Consider the following 21,597-nt stretch of genomic DNA (forward strand, 5'->3'; position numbering starts at 1 on the left):
TCATCAAGCTCTGTCAAGTCAGCGTCTTTAACGGCTCCTTCGTTACCTGTATCCTCTATCCCTACCGCCACCTCCTTAGTTCAGACCCTAGTGACACTATTACATGGTTTATATAGAGTCTATGTGTTATCTTCATGCCTTGCCTCCCTCTAAACCCTTTTCAGTCCTGCAGCTAGAGGGTTCTTTCTAAAACTTAAATCTGATCCCATCACAACCTGCTTAAATCTCTCAGTGGTTCTCAGTGTTCTAAGAATCAGGTCCAAACTCCTTGGCATGGTTCCTACTTACAAGCCCAGACTTTCATCTCATGCTGCCTCCACGCAAGCTGAACTGCTTGTAGGTCCCCTAAGCACTGTGCTTTTCAGCCTCTGCCTTTGCCCATAAAGCTTCTTCTGCTTAGAGTATCGTGACCCACGCTTCTCACCTGGTTAACTTCTACCCATGTTCAAGATTCAGCCCTAGAATCATAAATTCTGATAAACTTAGCCAACCATACGTACCCCCCGACTCTTTATGGATTAGGCAGTTTTACTGGTGTTACATAGTATCTATATTTCTGATCTATTGACTCATCTGTCTCCTTTAAGGGATTGTAAACTCCTTTGAGGCAGGGAGCATTTTTATTTTTGTATTTTTTGTATTTTATTTATTTATTTATTTATTTATTTATTTTTATTAGTTTCTGCTTTATAACAAAGTGAATCAGTTACACATATACATCTGTTCCCACATCCCTTCCTCATGCATCTCCCTCCCTCCCACGCTCCCCATCCCACCGCTCCAGGCGGTCACAAAGCACCGAGCTGATCTCCCTGTGCTCTGCGGCTGCTTCCCACTATCTATCTACCTTACATTTGGTAGTGTATATATGTCCATGCCTCTCTTTCGCTTTGTCACAGCTTACCCTTCCCCCTCCCCGTATCCTCAAGTCCATTCTCAAGTAGGTTTGTGTCTTTATTCCCGTTTTACCCCTAGGTTCTTCATGACATTTTTTAAAAATTCCATATATATGTGTTAGCATACGGTATTTGTCTTTCTCTTTCTGACTTACTTCACACTGTATGACAGACTCTAGGTCTATCCACCTCATTACAAATAGCTCAGTTTCGTTTCTTTTTATGGCTGAGTAATATTCTGTTGTATATATGTGCCACATCTTCTTTATCCATTCATCTGATGATGGACACTTAGGTTATTTCCATCTCCGGGCTATTGTGAATAGAGCTGCAATGAACATTTTGGTACATGTCTCTTTTTGAATTATGGTTTTCTCAGGGTATATGCCTAGTAGTGGGATTGCTGGGTCATATGGTAGTTCTATTTTTAGTTTTTTAAGGAACCTCCATACTGTTCTCCATAGTGGCTGTACCAATTCACATTCCCACCAGCAGTGCAAGAGTGTTCCCTTTTCTCCACACCCTCTCCAGCATTTATTGTTTCTAGATTTCTTGATGATGGCCACTCTGACTGGTGTGAGATGATATCTCATTGTAGTTTTGATTTGCATTTCTCTAATGATTAATGATGTTGAGCATTCTTTCATGTGTTTGTTGGCAGTCTGTATATCTTCTTTGGAGAAATGCCTATTTAAGTCTTCTGCCCATTTTTGGATTGGGTTGTTTTTTTTTTGCTATTGAGCTGCATGAGCTGTTTATAAATTTTGGAGATTAATCCTTTGTCAGTTGCTTCATTTGCAAATATTTTCTCCCATTCTGAGGGTTGTCTTTTGGTCTTGTTTATGGTTTCCTTTGCTGTGCAAAAGCTTTGAAGTTTCATTCGGTCCCATTTGTTTATCTTTGTTTTTATTTCCATTTCTCTAGGAGGTGGGTCCAAAAGGATCTTGCTCTGATTTATGTCATAGAGTGTTCTGCCTATGTTTTCCTCTAAGAGTTTGATAGTTTCTGGCCTTATATTTAGGTCTTTAATCCATTTTGAGCTTATTTTTGTGTATTGTATTAGGGAATGATCTAGTCTCATACTTCTACATGTCCCTGTCCAGTTTTCCCAGCACCACTTATTGAAGAGGCTTTCCTTTCTCCACTGTACATTCCTGCCTCCTTTATCAAAGATAAGTTGACCATATGTGTGTTGGTTTATCTCTGGGCTTTCTATCCTGTTCCATTGATCTATCTTTCTGTTTTTGTGCCAGTACCACACTGTCTTGATTACTGTAGCTTTGTAATACAGTCTGAAGAGGGAGCATTTTTAAAAAAATAAAATTATTTTTGTAGGCTTGGGGATCTGAACAATAGTCAGTAAAGTCAAGTTTTAAAAATGAATACATTTGTATTTTTAGAATTTCTCCTGGCTTCAAGGTCACAAAGACAAAGACACAAGAGCAGCTTTGCAAATTCACTGGGGGTCTTGCCTTTCCAGTGCTTTTCATCTTTACGCCCTGTGATTTTTGGGAAAGCAGGAGCCTTTTACTGTCGCTTCTGGGTTACCCAACTGGGTAAGAGATAGTCTAGATAATGCAGATTTAGAGTTCAATATCAAATCATTTCCATTTAGCTTTGGAGTCATCTGAAAATTTGGATTTAAATGTTGAGTGGGTCTTATGTTCTTGGAATTGTCATTAGAAACCAGATACAGGAGTTACTGGTTGAGATCATACATGGTTATGTCCAGGTTATTGGACTTAACCATGCTGGTCACTGACCAGCTTTATCCCCCTTTGAAAACGAGTAGACTGGCATTCTGGATTATATGTCAGTCTCTTACGAGCTTGGTTGGCCTTACTGAAAAAATAAAAGTTGTGGATCCGCAAACCCATAGACTCTATAGGCTATGTTCCCCTGCAGAATTCTAACTACATGGCCACCTTATCTTCCTAACATCAAGTGGGAGCAGTCTGGCCGGTCCATCTCGTTCTCTTGATCTTGAGTCCTCTGCAAAAGACATCCCCCTTTTCTGCACCAGCACATACGTCACAGCCCTGAAGAAAGTGTAGACATCTGAGATACGTTAACAGTGGGGGAGGGCTGATATCCCGTGAACAGACACATAGATGCCTGTTAGACCTGGAAATTGAAAACCAGAGAGGCGGGGCCACACTGGTTTTGGCCCAGGCCACCAGCCACTGGTGTTCCCAGCAAAATGTTCCCAATGTGGGAGTTTGAGGAAGCAGGGAAAGGCAGGTGGTGTCAGTTTATTAGGACTTGAGGCCCTCAGCCTCGCACTGAGGCCAGCTGAACCCCCAGAGCGTGCTTCCTGCCCTCCTATGGGCTGCTACTCCTAAAGGTACTTGGTTTCAACAGTTATTTGTGCATCAGGTTAAAGACTGAAGGGAGAGGGAACTGCAAGCCTAAATTCTTCATATCATACGCCACCTCCCTTTCTCTTCTTATTATATAAGCAATTCATGTGAAAAACAAATAAGGCAAGCCAAACAAAACAAAATTACCTGAAATCTTGCTATCCAAAAGTTGCCATTAGTATTTTGGTGTATACTTGTTCCAGATTTTTCTTTATTTTTAACCCTTCATTAAGGCCATTGTAGTCTTGACAGATGATGCTGGCACAAGCACTTGAGATGAGACTCCTCTTTTTAAAATACTGTATTTGCATTTGGCTTAATTTGTCTCAGGCCCTGCCTTGCCTGGTCCCCAGCGTGGTGTTTTCTGCTGCAGTCTCTGTAAATTGGAGTTGGGGTGATGGGGCGGTCAGGCAGGGCTGTGTGTATCTGTGTCTGTATGAGGGAGGGCGGGCACACTTTCCAGTGTTTCTGGGCAACAATCAGGCACTCACTGCAGTTTCCTATCCCTCAGGCCTGGGCTGTGGAGACAGGGGAAGTACCAGGAAGGGGTGGACGACCCCGACCCAGCTAAATGGAAGGCCCAGCTCCGCTGTGCGCTCAACAAGAGCAGGGAATTCAACCTGATGTACGACGGCACCAAGGAGGTGCCCATGAACCCAGTGAAGATATATCAAGTGTGTGACATCCCCCAGCCCCAGGGCTCTATCATTAACCCAGGTGAGGCCCCAGCTGCTGGGGAGAAGGTGGACAGTGTGCCAGGTTCCGGGCTGGACCCTTAAAGCGATAGTCGACTTGAAAGTCGCCTCGCTTACAAAGTTGAAGACTGGTAAATAAAGCAAGAAATGCTGTCCCTAGAAAGAACCCAGAGAACAAAAGATATAAACTCAGCACAGTCTTCCTGCCCACCCAGTGGAACAGTAAAGCATTAGAAAGAAGAGGGGGTATTGAGTTCTATAAAAAATAACTTCTCTTGGGACTCAACACTGAGAACAGAGGCCAGGTAGTTTAGAAGAAGGAGGGCTTAAAACTTAGAAGGTCTGAGTTATAAACCTCGGTCTTTCTATTTCACTACTTGTGGGACATTGAATCAAGTCATTCAACATTTTGAGCCTCAGCTTCTTCCACTATAAAATCTGGGTTCTCATCTTTCCTGCGTATTTCAAAGGCTGTTCTAAGAATCAATTGCCATGACATTATGAAGGCTATTAAGTTCTCTTTATAAATGATGGGTAAGTGATCATTTAATTTGTATGGTATTTTTCCTAGGAGAATACCACCTGATCCCTATATTTACTCAATGTTGAGCCAGTTCCGACTAAGAGCCAGATAATTTAGACTTGACCTCCAGTGAATCTAGTGAGGCTCTGCCATGAGGGAAGGGTCTGTCTTCACAGTAAGCTTATAGAGGAGAGAAGCTGTGCTCCTTGGGTCCTTAGAAGGGATGCGAATGTGTAGAAAGGGGTTTAGAGTAGGAATTAAAAGGTTTCTAGGAGAAGGGAGTAGGGTCTGCAGGTCCTGGATAGGGGAGGGGATGAGAGCTTGCACTGGGGCTCCGTACGAGGAGCTGGGAGTGGGCTGCAGGGATGACAGTGCAACGTGAGCGCCTCACTTTTGACCTTTGTGTGTGTGTGTGTGTGTTTCTCGGGTAGGATCCACTGGATCTGCTCCTTGGGATGAGAAAGATAATGGTGTGGATGAAGAAGATGAGGAAGGTGAGCTGGACCAGTCACAGCACCACGTTCCCATCCAGGACACCTTCCCCTTCCTGAACATCAATGGTGAGTGGGGTGGGGGGTGGGACCGAGGCATGGAGAGGATGTAAGGGGCTTTGATTTTGCAACCGTTGACACCATATCCACCATTGCACTGGGAGCAGCGACCAGGCCCTGGGGCCAGGCTGCCAGTCTGTTAGCAAGTAGGAGTCATAGGCAAAGGCACTCCGTAGGCATAGTTATCCCAGTGGGGTGGCTTCTAGGCAGAGAGAGCATCTTCTGAATCTTACGTGATAATTCAGAGAAATTAAAAAATTAAACTCGTTCTCCATCCCGCATACAAATACACAAGCTGTTACAAATTTTGCTGATTTCCTTCAGGCCAAGTGCAGGGAGCATTTTCGTGAATTGTAGGCAAACTCTTCTGCTATTTCCCTCGGTACAAATTTTCTGTCACTGCCTTAACAGCCTCTGCTAAGGCCGTATCATGGGAAACTTGTGGCCCTACAGCTCTTAATACTAGGCTCTGATACAATTTCTCTACTAGAGACTTTTATCTTTTTTAAATTTATTTATTTATTTTTTTATTTTTTGTGGTACGCGGGCCTCTCACTGTTGTGGCCTCTCCCATTGCGGAGCACAGGCTCCGGACGCGCAGGCTCGGCGGCCGTGGCTCACGGGCCCAGCCGCTCTGCGGCATGTGGGATCTTCCCAGACCGGGGCACGAACCCGTGTCCCCTGCATCGGCAGGCGGACTCTCAACCACTGCGCCACCAGGGAAGCCCTATCTTTTTTTAAAATTGACTTTTTGAATTCAGCTTCCCAGGAAAGATGCGTTTAGAGGTTGGAGGGTCCCTGTGAGACAGAGCAGGTACTGCACCTCCCATTGCACGTTCTGAGGACGCTCAACCAAAAGGTGAACTGCTCTTCCACAGCATCTTCCCTTGAACTTTTCACTGACATGCTCCTAGTCATATGACTTGCATTCAGTTGAGTAGCTTTTCACTACTTTTCTAAGTTCCATCTGGCTGCTAGGGTCAAAGGAGATACTTTTGCCACCTAGAAAATTTAGTATATGAAGAGGATTCCTGTAGGATTTTGCAGTCCCCTTCCCTAGGTGATGCCCCTTCTTTTGAGAATCAGGAAATGACTCTTATCTGTCTACTTGCCCTCCTTCACTTACCCTGTCATTTATAACCTTGCAACCAAGTGATGAGTAAAGACAACGATCATAGAGCTCTCTCAGGTTAATACTGCCACAGCTACATTCCCACTTGGTGCAATTTTAAGATTTGGACGTTTGGAAATGTGAGATCCTTTCCCAAATCTTTGGCTCACTCATTCTGTTATTCTCACCCCTTAAAAGGATGCAACCCATTTCCAGGATCATGATTTCCCTTTTTTTTTTTTTTTTTTCCATGTTTTTTTAAAGCTAATATTGTGTGTCCTTACGTTATGGGCCACCTTGGATCCTTTATGGAAACATGTGAACATATATTAAAAAATAAAAAAGTAAAATATGGCCCTACAGCCACACCGGGATTTCATTGCCCTGAGAGAGGAGTTGGGGTGCATCAGTGACTTCCACGAAGCCTATACTTTCAAACAGGCTCCGGGCCAGCCAGTTTCCGGCTTAAGCAAGGAGAATGTTCCAGCGGTAACCAACAAGGAGAACCTGGTGACGCCGGTCTCGACTGCATTCCTGGAGCCGACCCTGGGGAGCGACGGCTCTGCGGTCACGTTCGGGAAAACCCAAGAGGATCCCAAACCATTTTGCGTGGGCAGTGCCCCACCGAGTGTGGACGTCACCCCCACCTACACCAAAGACGGAGCTGACGAGGCAGGATCAACCGATGGCAAAGTTCTGAAACCGAAGCCATCTAAGCTGGCAAAGAGAATCGCAAACTCCGCTGGTTACGTGGGTGACCAGTTCAAGTGTGTCGCTACCGGACTGTACGCAGACTCCCGTCAGCTCAGTCGGGAGGAGCGGGCATTGCAGGTGAGCCCCCACCACCCGAATTTCAGGAGCCTGACCAGTTGTCAGGTTTTTTTAATGTGTGAAGAGGAGGGGGCCGGGGGTATGATAGGGCAGGACACTGGGCTGATTTGGTTAATGAAGCTTAGGATAATTTAAATGTTTGAAATGTGTCCAGTAAGGGGACGTAAGTGGATACTTGAAGTTATTCTGTAGATTTTAAGCGAACTCCACTCGAATGCTGATAACGGAAGTTTTAATTATTGCGAAGGATGTCTAAAAGACTGCATGACATTTACCTATCAATCGCTTTGATTTCTCTGCTGTTACTGTACGTTAACAAATATACCTAAAAGCGCTGCTTAGAATGCCTTACGTGATACTTGGTGGAGGTGTGTAGCGGCCGCATGTCTGTGAGATTCGTGCAATTTTTTTTTCCACCCAAAAAACAAACAAACAAACACACAAACCTTGCTTAATGGGATAGAGTATGTATTTAACTTGCTAGTGAATGATAGATGTTGTATAGGAATTTCCTTAAGATATTTTACTTTTAATTAAAACACAAATAAAGCCAAATTGTTTTGCAATGTTAAGAAAAAAATTGGTTTATGCTTATAAAAATGGCTGAAGTTATCTAAATGATCCATTGAGTGCCCATTTTAATTACATAGATGGAAGGATTACAAGAGGACAGTATTTTATGTCTACCCGCTGCTTACTGTGAGGTCAATTCTTCAAATTTTTATTACTAGAATCTTCCATAAGCCTTTTGAGTTAAATTTCATTTCCAAATATACAAAGGGAAGTTTGTGGGCCATGGTCGTCTTTATTCACTGTGCATTTGTTTTCTTTTCTGTTGTGTTTTTGTTTCGCTTTCTTTGCGTTGTGTTTTTGTTTTGTTTTATTTACCTTCGAAAGAGAATGTCTGTCTGTATGCCACAGTGTATGTATGGCTATATATACACACCACATATATCTCTACATACGTATGGCTTTACGAATAAAGAGTGTGTGACTAGTTACACATAGACACTCTTACGTTTTATCGTTCAATTTTAAAATATCTCAGTTGTATCATAAATTGTGGTTGGTTTTGGGCAAACTTTTCTTTGAAGATACTTTCCTTTAAGGTAAGGGCAGTGAAATAGCTTTGGTGGTAAGGTGTGTCTTTTTTCCATCTCCGTTCTCTTTGTAGCGTGCAGTGATGCGCTTCTCAGAGTTGGAGATGAAAGAGCGAGAAGGTGGCCACCCCACGACCAAAGACTCCGAGGTGCGCAAATTCAGCCCCGCTGACTGGGAAAGGCTGAAAGGAAGTCAGGACAAAAAGCCAAAGTCGGTCACCCCGGAGGAGGCCATTGCCGACCAGAAGGACAGTGAGAGATGTAAGTGAACCCAGGCGGCTCGCGTGTGGTACCACGTCGGTGGGAACGGGGCGGTTCCGCTCCCAGTGCCGAGGGAGGTGAGAGGAAGCAGTACGCTTCCGACGGCCCAGCGTCTGGGTGCTGGCTGTTCGGAGAACGGGCTGCTCTGGCCACCCTTCCCAGCTGTGGATTGCAAGGCTGGCTGTCCTTTTGAGCGTTGCGGCATCCAGGAGTGAAGCACCTATGAAATGCTGTTTCCTGGCACGCGTCTCCTTTTTCCGGAGCAATGCTAGTCCTGTAGTTAGTAATAGTCTGATACAGTAGAGCAGAGGAATGGCAGTGCAGGACCTCCGGCGTAGCAGGTATGTGTTCTGTTGTGTAGCAGGTACGGACACGGGTTTTTGGTAGCAGTGGGATGACACTTGCAGCCAGAGCCAGACCCTCCAGAGTGACAGTGTCCTGTGGGAGGGAGTGGAGAGTACTCGGACTCTCCCTCCAGAGGCAGAGGTTTCGTTCACGTGCGATGAGGGCTGATGAAGGCCCCAGAGAGATGAGCATCATTGTGTTCTGTGGAGGCTCGTTTGCAGTCATGAGGAGCTGACACCACGCTCCCAGGCCGTGGGATCAGCGAGGCCGTTCTTCCCACCAGACGGCTGTGTTCTGTTCTGGAGGCCGAACTGGAGAGAAAGCTCGTGTTGGCCTCGAGTCACACTCTGCGGTCCCCTCGGCTGCTCCCCCACTGGGGTTGACTTCGGGCTTTGCCCTCGAGACTTCCTGGGCTAATGAGATGCGTTGGCAGCAAGTGGAGGTCTTTCTCCCACTTTCTTCAGTGTGCGTGCTTGTGGCCTGTGGCCTGCAGCCTGCTCCGGACCCCAGAAACCTCACCGGTGATGGTGAGTGAGGGCACCTAGGTGAACGTCGAGGACAGGGTGGGCGTGCAATCCTCCTGAGACGGGACAGTCGGGGGTGGTGGGCACGTTTGGGAGGCCCAGGCCCTTGGACCCAGTCGTAGGGTCGGCGTTGGCCCGCACGCTTAGGTCTTGGGTGCCTGATGCAGTTCGGGAAAATTGTGGTCAGCAGCAGCGTGTGCTTCTCTCTGCTGCTTGGAGCACTGCCCTCCCCCAGCTCATCTTTGGGGTCAGACAAAGGCCTGTGGCCAGGGTTCTGGGTAAGCCACACCGGGACCGGTGTGTCCCACGTGGCTCCCGTAGAAGGGGATTTCTGGGGCTAGTCAGTGGCGGCCTTACCCGAGGGATGGGGCTCTTGATGTGCCTGGAGTAGACGATTCCGAGCTCCTCCCCCTCGGGATTGGAATGAAAAACGGAGGGTCCAGGCCACCCTGGAGTGAAGCAGCAAGAAGGCCTCCCTCCTTGCCTGTGCTCACAGCTGACACGCAGCCCTTACCCTCCTGAGTGGCCTCATAACTCAGCTCCTAGGGAAGTTTCTCAGAGAGATGTGGTAAAAGTGGGCAAGGCCAAGTTCACGGGGATGCACTTTTCTGAGGAGGGAATCTGCCTGTTGCGGGTGGATGGTGAGGGAGGCTGGAGGAAGGGAGCGGGCAGTTAACCGGCCTCGAGTCTTCTCGCCCTTTTCTCCAGCAACGTGGCCAAACCCAGGGTGGCTGCTGCCCTTCATGTCTCAGTGGCCTCACCCACCCTTCTTCCCAGAGACGTTAATGTGCGTCCTTCCCAGTCTTTCCTGCTGACCGTGGAGACGAGAACTCGGTGTGGCTGATGGGGAGCAGGGCCTGAGCCCCAGATGATTCCGAAAGCCCCCTCCCCCCACCGCCTGCCTCCAATCTCAGACCGACCGACGGGTCTCTTCCTGGAGCACCCGGGACGTGGCCCAGTGAGCCATGAATCGCCACCATGGGAGGGCAGCAGAAGGGTTGGGGAAGGTGAGGGGCTGCGTTTGAAAGGTTGGGGCAATGGAGGTGGGTTCCCCACCCACCCTCTGTCTTGTAGAGACGTGGGGTTTGTAAATAGCTGGTCAGGAAAGGTCACCTGAAGGGGCCACTGTTCTTACTGCAGCCTCCACGTCCAAGGCCCAGCAGGTGTTCATTCCATTCAGCTGGATATGAACGGGCCTTCTTGTTCTTGGGCCATCACGTCTTCAGCTGATATGGGCTCAGGTCCTTCTCATGGGTGTCGGTGTGGCCGAGAGCCGAGCTGTGAGCACATGGGAGCTGGGACGGGGATTTGGGGCGGGCATGGGTCCCAGAGAGGGTCCAGGACGCCTTCAAGATGCCTTCCCCCTTCTGAGGCAGCCCCTACCCATGGAGGGCCCAGGAGCTTCTAAGGTGGTGGGTGCTGTTTGCAGGGCCCTGGTTGTCCTGGCGCGGGTGCATCTTGTTGCTAGGGGTTGTTTAAAAAAAGGAATTAACTTGAAAACACAGTGGCCGAGATACTCATTTATTCTTTATGATCACATGGGTGGCTGAGTGAAATTTTTATTTTGGAAGTTCACCAAATGAGTTTGGAGGTTCCTCAGACTTGGAAGTTCATCACTAGGAACCCTCAGTGGCATTTGAAGATGGGGCGGGGCAAGGAGGCATTGGTCCCTTCCTTCTCAAACTTGGAGTAACCATCTCCCTTGCGAACCACTTGGCTGGGACAGGCCTAGGTCCTGCTCAGTGGCAGTGCCTGGCCAGGAGCTGGAGGAAGGCTCAGTCAAGGGGCTTCATGAAACTTCTTTGCTCAGGGAACTTCTCTTCCAGCTGAGCACCTGCACGTTTGTAAACTACTTTGGAACAGAGATCCCCTGCACTCCTTCTGTAGCGGGTGTAACTTTGAACAAGGTTAGCCCTGACTGGAGGTGCTATTACAGTTAAGCTACAGAGAAGGGGATTTTAATCCTGGGGAGCCTTGCAGCGACTCAGAACCCTCTCACCTTGTTTAGGCCTCACTGGGCATGGCTCAACAGTGGTGAGGGTGCTTTGTTGCCACAGTGACTTGTAAATGTTGCTGTGGTGATGCTTCTGTGAGGTGATGCTATGGTACAACCATAATGAATTTGGGATATATGTGCTGTGAGTCATAGGACCATGCTGCAGGGACCACGTTCACATCTTGCTTAGACTGGGTGACCAAGGGCACATGGCTTCCCACTTTTAGAAGGGCCAAAAGTAGCAATGATGGCAAAGCCTGATGGTTAGGATCCCCGTGCATCTATTTATCTCCCCATCTCTTTTGCCCTCAAGGGTCATCCTCGTGTGGGTCGTGGTTAGAACAGTCTTTGAGAAGCTCCAAGTGACACGGAGCCTCTACCCCATAGCTGGTGGCCATGGGCATCTTGGGCAGTCGGGGTGGGTGTCCTTCAGGGTTATTACTGGCCTGGGTAAGGTCACACTAGCGTAAGGTCTTGGTGGGCCTTAGCTGAGGGGAATTGAGATCTTTGCCCTAAAAGGCTCTGGGGTTGGGGGAAGGGTGGATGGACCTAGTTTGGAAAAAGAAACTTTCAACTTGGACATGGGGGTTCTTAAGGTAGCCCTTCCATCCCTCCATGGATCCCCTCCCACAGAGCTTTTAGGGAAGGCTGATTGGACCAGAGAAGTCCAATGGTGTAACCAGCAGGGCTCACCTCTTAAAATTTCCTACATTTCAGGCCTGAGATTCAGGCTGGTCTGAAAGTCTTGGCATCTTTTGGTTAAAGGGATTTTTCCAGCCTTTCTCTGTGCTGAGCCCGGCCCGTGATTATGAAGCCCACCCTGGAGGGAGGCTAGCAGTAACATTCCCACTTTTTTTTTTTTTTGCGGTATGCGGGCCTCTCACTGTTGTGGCCTCTCCCGTTGCGGAGCACAGGCTCCGGATGCGCAGGCCCAGCGGCCATGGCTCACGGGCCCAGCCGCTCCGCGGCATGTGGGATCTTCCCAGACCGGGGCACGAACCCGTGTCCCCTGCATCGGCAGGCGGACTCTCAACCACTGCGCCACCAAGGAAACCCAACATTCCCACTTTACAAGTGAAGGGGGCCGAGTTGTAAAGCGGCGCCATTCCTGCCCGAGTGTTTAAGAGGGTCACAGAGCAGCCCGAGTGAGAGTTGCAGCACGCCGTCTTCACCGGGCCTGCGGTAGCCTGTGCTGCATCACCCGTAAGCACAGGCCAGGAGTTTGGTGTTTCTCCTGCTGCCATGGCAGGAGACCCTCGCGGTTGGGGTGATTCCACCATTCCGGCAAGACTAGATGGGGATCTCTCCCACCTTGGGATACCCTTGGAGAAAAGCTAAGTGTGTTCCACCCTTGAGAACACAGGTCAGGCTAGCCCAGGCCAGGGTGAGGTTCATCCCCACAACTGGCTGCCATTAAATGCTGGGAATGCTCCCAAGAGAGGCTGATCAGGGGACCAGCCTGCTGAGCAGAAGTGGGAGTGATACTTGAAGTGGTCTAGGGAGAGGAGGAGGAATGCGAGCAGCATGTGAGGGGTGTGTCCATGATTTCATCTAGAAAAACGGGCTGTGGGAGCTTAGCTCAGGTGTTAACGAAATACCAAACTCATACACCCACCCCCACCCCCGGCCGGTGATGGACACAGGGTCATCTTCGGGGAACTCTTTAACAGCACAGTGATCATTATGGAATTATTTGTGTGTTAGAAACAATGTGACTAGCAAAGCAGTTGAACTGTTTCTTTGGCTAGAGCAAAAGTGAGGAGCGATGTTAGGCTGGGGTGATTGGAGGAAAAGCCCTAAGTGGATGCTAGATTGAGCAGAGGGGCAGGAGCAACACAGGCGGAGCTGAGGTGTGAGTACTTCAGCCCTGCCCGCCGCACCCCCCCACCCCACCCCCACGAAGGGGGTTGGAGTCTTGTCTTTGAAATGTCCTTAGATGCTTGTTGCCTGGGAAGGAAGGCGTGGAGACGTGCCAGGTGGGTGACTGGTGTCACTGTGGGCCTTCTTCCTAGACAGGAAATAGGAGCAGCCCCTCGATGGCAGTGAAATGCTTTCCCCCCACGGGTGTGGAAAGAGGACAGACGGACTTGTAGCAATCTGGTTGAGTTCTTTGAAATTGCCCTTGACCCTTGTGTGTGCACCAGGAAGCCTTTCCTTTCCCTTTGCCAGGCTCCTCTTGCCTTGGTCTCCCCAGCTTCCCAGCTTCCCAGCCTCCCACCATTCTTTCCCTACCCTTTTTCTTCACCCTCGCCCCTGCTGACCCAAGTGAACATTGGTGCTATGTCTGTGTAGATGGCAGTTGGGGGCTATTTGGTCTCTTGATGACATCAGCCTTTTTTGTTGACTAGCAGCTGTTTCCATAGTCATTTGTAGCTCTGCCCTGATTGGTTGGATCTTACTGTGAGGTCACTCACCCCCCGTTGTAGCTCTGCCCTGATTGGTTGGATCTTACTGTGAGGTCACTCACCCCCCCTTTAAAAGTAAGCCACCTTGGAGAGTTAAGCAGTTAGGGAGTGATCTCACATGCCTATAGACGGATGGTGTAGATGCCTCACCTTGACCCTTGAAGGATGGATTGTGAGTGGGCTACGCACCTCATTTTCTGCTTTCTTTGCTGGTTGTGTTCAGCTGTCCTTCCTTTGGGACGTCTTTCTGAGGGTTTTGTGCTTGCGGCGTGTGAGGCCCCTGGTCTCCAAAGGGGGGTGGTCTGTTGGTAGCAGATTGCCTTGGGCGTGGGGGTCCTGCCTGCTCCTGGTGACCTTTGTTCCCTCCTTTCCGGGTTGTCTCCCCTCCCCTAGGGGAGTGTTATGATGGAAGCAAACCTGACCGCTTTGAAGCCCCAGAAGACAGTGATCTTCCTGAGGATATGGACACGGAGCCCCCCAGAGAGTCCCCCGCCGACCAGGCGGCCCCGGACGCGTCACGCAGCCCCACCCTCCGGCTGAACAGAAAGCGCAAGGTGTCTGGCAATAGAAACCACACTGAGACCACTGTGCTCCCGGAGGACTCTCTGCTGAAAGCCAAGCGGAGACGGGTCTCCAAAGGTGAGCTCGGTTTGGCTTCGGGCCCGCAGGGCACCCTACGGAAGTCCTGGAGCGGAGCAGTGGAAAGTTCCAGTCCCACCCTGGATCCCTGGGGGGAGCCACTCACACCTCCCCACCCCCCACCCCCATCCCACCCCCCACGCCCCCAAAGCCAGGTGGCGGGGCTGGAGCCCAAAGGTGGCCAAAGGCAAATAGACCCCCTCCCGAGACTTGGTGACAAGTTCCAGCCAACACAGTGACCACACCCCTCCCCTCCCCCACCCCTGTTAGTGATGTGTAAGACAGTTTGTTCCCCGCACCACCACCCCCGCCCCGGGGGGCTTCTTCATTAATTTGTAGTTATTTCTCCATTAGCTGACTGGCCTGAGAGGGAAATGACAAACAGTTCCTCTAACCACTTAGAAGAGCCACATTATAGTGAGCTGACCAACCTGAGGTGTGCATTGAATTAACAGGGCTCCATCCCAGAAAGCAGCGCCGCTTGCTGCACCTTAGAGAACGGCGGGAGCAGAGAGCAAACCTGGCCGGCAGGGCAGGAAGGAAGTGATCCAGGCGGTTCAGCCTGCGGTCACCCCCCAGGGCAATAGCATCTCCGAAGAGAAACCTGGCAGGAAAAGGGCAGAGGCCAAAAGCAACAGCAGCTGGTTGGAGGAGTCCCTTAAATGCAGTGACAATGAACAAGGATACGCACGGGGCGGGGGGCGCTCCTGGAGGGTGGATCACCCGCCCTCTGTGGGAAACGGCCCTGGAGGGGACCTGAGCGCCATCCAAGTTGACAAGAGTAGCGTGTGGCGAGCGGGGAGTTTTCTTCCTGAGGTCCTTTCAGCCTGCACACTTCCTTATGGAATGGACAGTGAGGCTGGAGCTCGACTTCCTGGGCTGCTCCTCATCACCCAGCCCGCGGCTGGGCAGGAAGGGAAATCTTGGGTGACCCCGGGCGCTTGTCAGTGCCGTCATTCGAGCCTCAGGCTGTCCCCAGTCGCCCTGTCCCGAGCACCCAGGCCCCCCACGGGTGGGGACGGGAGCGCACGAAGGGCTGGCTTCTGCCCTGTCTTGCGGCCCTTTGAAGCGACTTGCCATTTGGCGTTTCGTGGGTTAGCCTATTTGCCGGTTGAATGTGGGATGATTAACATATTAGCGCTTTGAAAACATAATTGGTATATCTTTAAAAACTGAAGCTGCTCCAACGATCAGTGCTAACAATGGGCTTTTCTTTCCTCACCGGCTACAACTGTGTAACGCCCGCTGCTTCTCCCCCTGACAGATGTGCTGTGCATGGACGAAGAAATGGATTGGCAGCCTTCGCCCCTGCCGCAGAAATACACCGACAACAGCGAGAAACCATCCGGGAAGCGACCGTGCAAAACCAAGCATTTGATCCCTCAGGAGCCCAGGCGGGGCTTGCCGCTGCCAGGGGACTCCTAGGTGGACAATGCGGATGGCAAGGTACCTCTTGCCCCTGGCTCTCCCCCGCCCCCCGGGCCCATGCAGGCACATCCCGCCTGCCTGCTTCTCTGCTTCTGGGGACAAAGCTTTCCTTTTCCTGAACCCCTCCCCCCAAAACGTCCCTGCCCCTTCCTAGGGGACGTGTCTCCTGGGTGGTGGTGAAGTTTCCAGCTAGTAAAAATGCAACCCCTTCCTCGCGCCCCGCCTCCCCCAGACTGAGAGGAGGAAAAGTGCTTTCCTCCACTCAGGTTTGTAACTCAGGGAGGAGGCGAACCAGGCGGGTGGAGGAAGGACAGCCTGAAATGTGTGCGCTGCCTGGTTTCGTGATAGGTGACCGTCCGGAGATTTTGAAAGCGGCCTGAGCCCAGTTCCGGCTATGATCTTTCGCCGGCCAAGCAGGACCAGAAGCCCTTGGACTGTTTGCAGCAATTGTTACCAGCTTCCCAGGCCTCGCAGCTGACATGGTCAAGCTCCCCTCCAGAGACCACCCAGTCCCGCCCGATGCCACCGGAAGCGCGGAGACTTATTGTCAATAAGAACGCGGGCGAGACCCTCCTACAGCAGGCCTCCCGGCTTGGCTACGAGGTGAGCATCCTTATGGGTGCCCCGGATCAGGATCCACCGGCTGCTGCTCCTTGGGTGGGGGACACACTGGCTGGGGATGGGGGGCGGGTCTCAGAGCCCAGCCCCCTCCACGTGGCGGGCTGGGCTGGGTGTTCCAGCAGGGTGTTTGCGTTGGCTCCCGCTCACACTGCGGGCTCTTTGGTGGCTTGTTCAGTCGTGGTGTGAAAAGAAAGGCAGGCCTCTCTGATGTTCCGTTCCCGTTCAGGCAGGTAGGCTGCTTCGGCCAGTCTGGCTCACTTATCTCTGATATAAAATCTGACCTAACCCAGGGCTTGGCGACCAGGGGAATTTTAATGAGCCCTTTTGGATTCTGAATAGCAAGAAGGAGAGTAGTTATTAGCTCTACTAACTTGTGCTGTTTGGGGCAGAGTGATGCCCCTGTGGGGTAGCGGGTGGGAAGTGTCTGTGCAGAGTAGGGGTGGGAGTGGGGCAGACCTGAGCAGTCTCTTTCTGAGAGGGCACGGGAGCCGAGGGCTGATGGGCGGGGAGCAGGGGTTGAGCCTTGCACAAAACTCCCTGTCCACACTGCTGTATCCCAACCCAGCACAGCTGATGACAGTGATGGCCTCTATTGCTAGAGCAACATAGAAAGATAGCTGATATCTGCCTAAGCCCGTGTGATCTGTAGTAACTCCTTTCACCCTGTTAACATCTTCACTTGGGAGTAACGCGTACTAGCCCACTCTCGGATGAGGAAACTGAGCCTCAGAGGGGTTAGCTGATACCCGTACAGGTAGCAATCCAGCAGTGCTCCACAGCCCACCACGCTCCTCAGCAAGACTGGCTCACACTGGAATTGCCCTTTTTACAGTTCAAAACCTCTGTGAGACAGATGACTCTCCATGCCGGGTGCAGTTCCCCCACCATACTTGTCAGTAGCAATTGTGATGTAATAGCCCACAGGGCAAAGGCATTTTTCTGTGCTGGCATCAGCCCTCTGGGAGTTGAATGGTGACAGTAAAACGCGGTTCAGCAGGCTGAGCGTGGAGGTGTGGATGAGCACTGGGGTGGCAGGACCCAGGCTGGCCCGGAGCCCTGGCGCCCACACCCTCAGCCAGCTCTGTGCCCCTGTCCCCCGTCTCCCGTCGTGTCCCCCCACCCCGGTCCATAGTGCCGTGAGCCCTTGGAAGTGTGCCTGCCTTGGCCTTAAGGCATGACTGTGGGTGGGAAGTTGGAAGCACTAGGGCTATGCTTAGTTTGGGGTGTTTTGTTGTTGTTGTTGTGGGTTGAATGTGCTGTTGTTTATATCTACACGTCTCTTGGAGACCTCTCCATTAGCTAGAGAGCACTTTCTGGTAGTTAGCGCAGTTACTTGCAGGTGAAGTCCAAGGAGCACCCAGTTGGTTTCCCAAGAGCTGAGAGCGGGCGCCTAGGAGGACAGAGCAGATGTTGCACATAGTGTTGAGCTAGACCCCCCCGTGGTTGAGAAGATAGTCTCCTTGCTTCCAGCAAACGCTGGAGGTGGGGGGGAGACCCCTAACCCCAACTTTTGGGTTAGGGTTGAGAAAGTAGACTCCCGCTTCCAGCAAATGCTGGAGATGGGGGGGCGGGGTGCTGCTGCACCCGCCGTGGAGGGCGGGGCTCCGAGCCCCACCTGTGAACTTGGCATCATTTCCAGCAGCCTCCCTTTGGGACCAGAGACGTCAAAAGACCCTCGTTGGTCCTCTAAGACAGTTTCCATTTTGGTTTGGTGGCTCTGAGGCCTGCACCAAGGGGCACTTGATCCATACTTTTTTAGGCTACCTGGCCTTTGATTGCACAGGAAGCCTTGGGAATGTTTACGGTCGGATTTGTTTTTTTCTTCAAATGTAAATTTCAATATGTAGATTCCACACATCACCAGTGTTGATGCTGAACATTGTGACAAGTAGATGAACGCTTTCAACTTTGAATCCAACTTTCTGGGATTTCTCTGGGCAGAATTTTAAATGTTGGGATGATGGCCCATTTGGGAGATGTGGCAGCTTCAACCTTTTCAAATTGAAGGACAGTTTGCTTAAGCAGATAAGGGTGTGGTTTGGGAGGGTTTTCCTGAAGTTTTGTCTTCAGCATTCTTGGTTATTTTCTTCTGCTTAGCCAAAGATACCATGTGCAGTATAAAGGCTGTCTGAGCTTTATGTCATGATAATGTGGTTCTGGAAGTTTAGAAACACACTCTGGCTTCAGATCCGTGTTAAATAGATCACTTGCGTGGCCAAAGACCTCAAACCTTTCCGTCCTGGGAAAAAGGCTTCTATTTCTTAGGCTAAAACGCTAGTGTGCAACCACATGCTTGTGCCTTTAGCAGTGATGGTTAAATTTTCTATGAATTGAATAAGTCATGTTTTTAAAAAAGTTAATGAGGCATTTAATTAACTAACAACGTCGGGCTTATGGCCTTTATGGTTACATTTTGCGGGTAGTGGCATTCGGCTTATAGCCGCTGAACAGAGAGCTGTCCGACAAAAGCAGTTTGACTTTGCTCTGGAATGGCTGGGCTGCCCTTTAGACACTCCCGTTTATTTCTAGCGGAGAAAATAAACCAAGGAATGTGTTGCGTCGACAGACTCGCCCCGCCTCTTCACCTTTCAGTTAGAGAAAGTGCTGGTGGCGACGGTTGCCATCCATTTAGAGGCCATCACCCTCTTAGCTAGGAGAGTGTAGTTAGCCCACTTGACCCCCAACAGAGAAGGCCTGTGGGGTGCTCGTCACAGCTGGATTGCATCCCTCTAACTGGGGCCCTCTTGGGCCTTTTGAATCTTCCCAGCTGACCAGGTACCAAAGACCTGAGTTTTAGGTCTAGTACTTCATGTTAATTGAACTTGGGGTTTAATATCTCTGGGCCTCAGTTTCCAAGTGTTGAATGAGGATAGTACTACCTTCCTTTCCTGGTAGCTCCTGGGTTCCTGTGGGTGACAGAAGACGTCCTCATCTGGGGAATGAGAAGCACTGTGTAAACAGTGGGATCAACGTGGTTGAGTTAGGACAGCCCGTGGCAAAAAGTCTGACCTGGCCGTGGGGCTACTGCTGCCTTTGCTGCCATCTTCCAGGAGAAGAGAGTTGACTTACCCACCAGCTTGGACGGCCTTTCATTTCTAGGTACCCTTGAATCTGCCCTAGTAGTGATGAAGGTTTCCAGGTGAAGGCCATGATTGTCACAGCAAATAAACCCTGGGTTGAGTAAATGGATGTGTGCACAGCAGTTGGTGGCGTTCAGACCTGATCCCAGAGCCACGTGACAGGGCCTCTCCGTGGCTGGCGCACACAGCTCATTAGCTTGCAGCCGTCCACTCAAGTCTGGCTAGTGAGGGCCTGCTAAAAGAGCAGCAGCTTCATGCGGTATCCTGGATACCAGGGCTCGGGGCAGGTGGCCTGGGAGCCCAGAGGATTGTGGGCTTTCTGGCAGGTTGGGATGTAAACGGAGAAATGCATTCGTGGGCGTGCCTTTTCTCTTCCTCCTCTTGTTTTGGAAGGGAGCTGCTGCAGTGACCTGAAGTAACAGGGCACCAATGGCCAGGTTTACCAGCATGCCCCATTAGGTTCACGTGGTAAGCAAATGGAACATTCTAGTTCGCTCCCAAGTGAGTGGTCACCTTTGATTGGCGTGTCCTCCAAAGGGCATAAAAGGTTTTACAGAACCCATCTCGCACTTATGGGCGGCTAGAATGACCCCCGTTTTAGGTTTAACAGATGAGTTACCTGAGAGATGTCACAAGGAGGCCTGTTCTGACCCCATCCCATCCCCCCTTACCCAGCAGACCATGTGTTGGGCCACATGCACGTTCTGCCTACTCCCAGCTCTCAGAACCTGACGGCTCTCTGCTGGGCACGACTTACCCAGTATAAACAGTATAATGTGTTTTCTGGTGGCAAATGCTTTCGATGTGTCTGAAAACTTTCTTAAGGTAATAAAACATTGAATAAGTTCCTGCTCTGCTTACTGGGAGTGGTTCATATTAATATTTTAACAAGCCAAAGAAATAAGGTTAATAACAGTGATTCTAATGCACAGTGTTGACACAGAACATCTCCGGGGGCGGGGGTGAATGTTTTATTTGATTCTTGAAATGTGGAGGTTGCAGCCTGTGGTGTATCAGGTTCCTGTCATTAACTTGAGTAAATATGAGAATATTAGACTGATTCTGCCCCGAGAGGGTGGAGTGAGGCAAAATAGAGGGTGGGGTTATTGGAGGCATTTTGTGTCATTCCTCGAGGATGGAGGGAGAGAGCTTCTCTTTAACTCTACTTAACGTACAGACAAGAGCATCTGAGGCCCAGGTTCTGATTTGGGGTCTTAACAGGGGGCGCGAGGATGTAGCTGACCTGTGTGTCCCTGCTTCTCTAAGCTGGGGAATGTTCTCTGGCTGATTTAAGCTCTCTTTAAGTGTTGGTCATCCATACTTTGATCTAAACTTGTGTTATCGTCCACTGCCACTGACTGAACAGACCCATCAAGTGAGAATGGTCTGTGCTTGGCAATGTGTCATCTAAGATGTTAGCAGCTGTGACACTTCTGTACTGGTCACGTCGGCCCCTGGGCTGAGGGCTTTCATCGCTATCCGAATGCGTCCTCTCAGCAGCCCTGTGGAAGCTTGGAGAAGTTCAAGGGTAACTTGCCCATGGCCAGGCCACTGGTGCAGCAGAGCCTTAGACAACACTGTCTGCATCTCCAAGCCCTTCTCACACACTCTCACCCCCGACCAGGATGCCTGCCGCCTGCCCGCGCTATGGTGGGCTTTTGGCCCCAAGGATGTATGCCTTTGAAAGTGGGCACCGGCAAGCTATGGGGAGGTCACCCTTACAAGGTTCACTGTATGGTTGTCTGATGGTATCTCCTCTCCTCTCCTCTCCTCTCCTCTCCTCTCCCCGTAGGAAGTGGTCTTGTACTGCCTGGAGAACAAGATTTGTGATGTGAACCACCGCGACAATGCGGGTTACTGTGCCCTGCACGAGGCTTGTGCAAGAGGTTGGCTCAACATCGTACGACACCTCCTTGAATATGGCGCCGATGTCAACTGCAGTGCCCAGATGGAACCGGGTCAGTGGCGGTCTTGCTCTTGGCCTGGCCCTGCTGGGGCATAGGCAGTGGTTCTCAGGGTGTGCGGGGAACCCCAGAAGGAAAGATGGAGAGTGAGTGCCATGTAAGCACACTGGTGGTGGAGTCCTCTAGAATGGAATCGGACAGATCTTTCTGGCAAATTTACATAGAACTTTAAAACTCTGTGACACTCTTATGGACAGAGGTCCCTGAAAATGTTGAGCCTGCATGAATAATCAGGGGTGTTCTCTTTTAAGACCCTGGACTCTTCAC

The 21,597-nt window shown here is 50.5% G+C and overlaps 2 protein-coding genes across 2 annotated transcripts; both read left to right on the forward strand.

Moving 5' to 3' along the window:
- Window positions 1-6,400: 6,400 nt before the first annotated feature.
- On the forward strand, window positions 6,401-14,210 carry LOC308610290 (BCL-6 corepressor-like; the record flags this gene model as incomplete). The annotated part of the gene is made up of 4 exons (XM_081259481.1): window positions 6,401-6,967; window positions 8,142-8,328; window positions 13,992-14,154; window positions 14,198-14,210. The coding sequence occupies exons 1-4, from the start codon at window positions 6,488-6,490 to the stop codon at window positions 14,208-14,210; spliced, it is 843 nt and encodes a 280-aa protein (XP_081115607.1). The 5' UTR covers window positions 6,401-6,487.
- Window positions 14,211-15,799: 1,589 nt separating this feature from the next.
- On the forward strand, window positions 15,800-21,368 carry LOC308610291 (BCL-6 corepressor-like; the record flags this gene model as incomplete). Its single annotated transcript, XM_081259482.1, has 2 exons — window positions 15,800-16,268; window positions 21,159-21,368. Exons 1-2 carry the CDS (start codon window positions 16,185-16,187, stop codon window positions 21,366-21,368), a joined length of 294 nt encoding a protein of 97 aa, XP_081115608.1. The 5' UTR covers window positions 15,800-16,184.
- Between the last annotated feature and the right edge of the window lie 229 nt (window positions 21,369-21,597).

This window comes from Mesoplodon bidens (genome assembly GCF_964165515.1).
Source record: "Mesoplodon bidens genome assembly, contig: HAP1_SCAFFOLD_349, whole genome shotgun sequence".
Lineage (NCBI taxonomy): Eukaryota > Metazoa > Chordata > Mammalia > Artiodactyla > Ziphiidae > Mesoplodon > Mesoplodon bidens.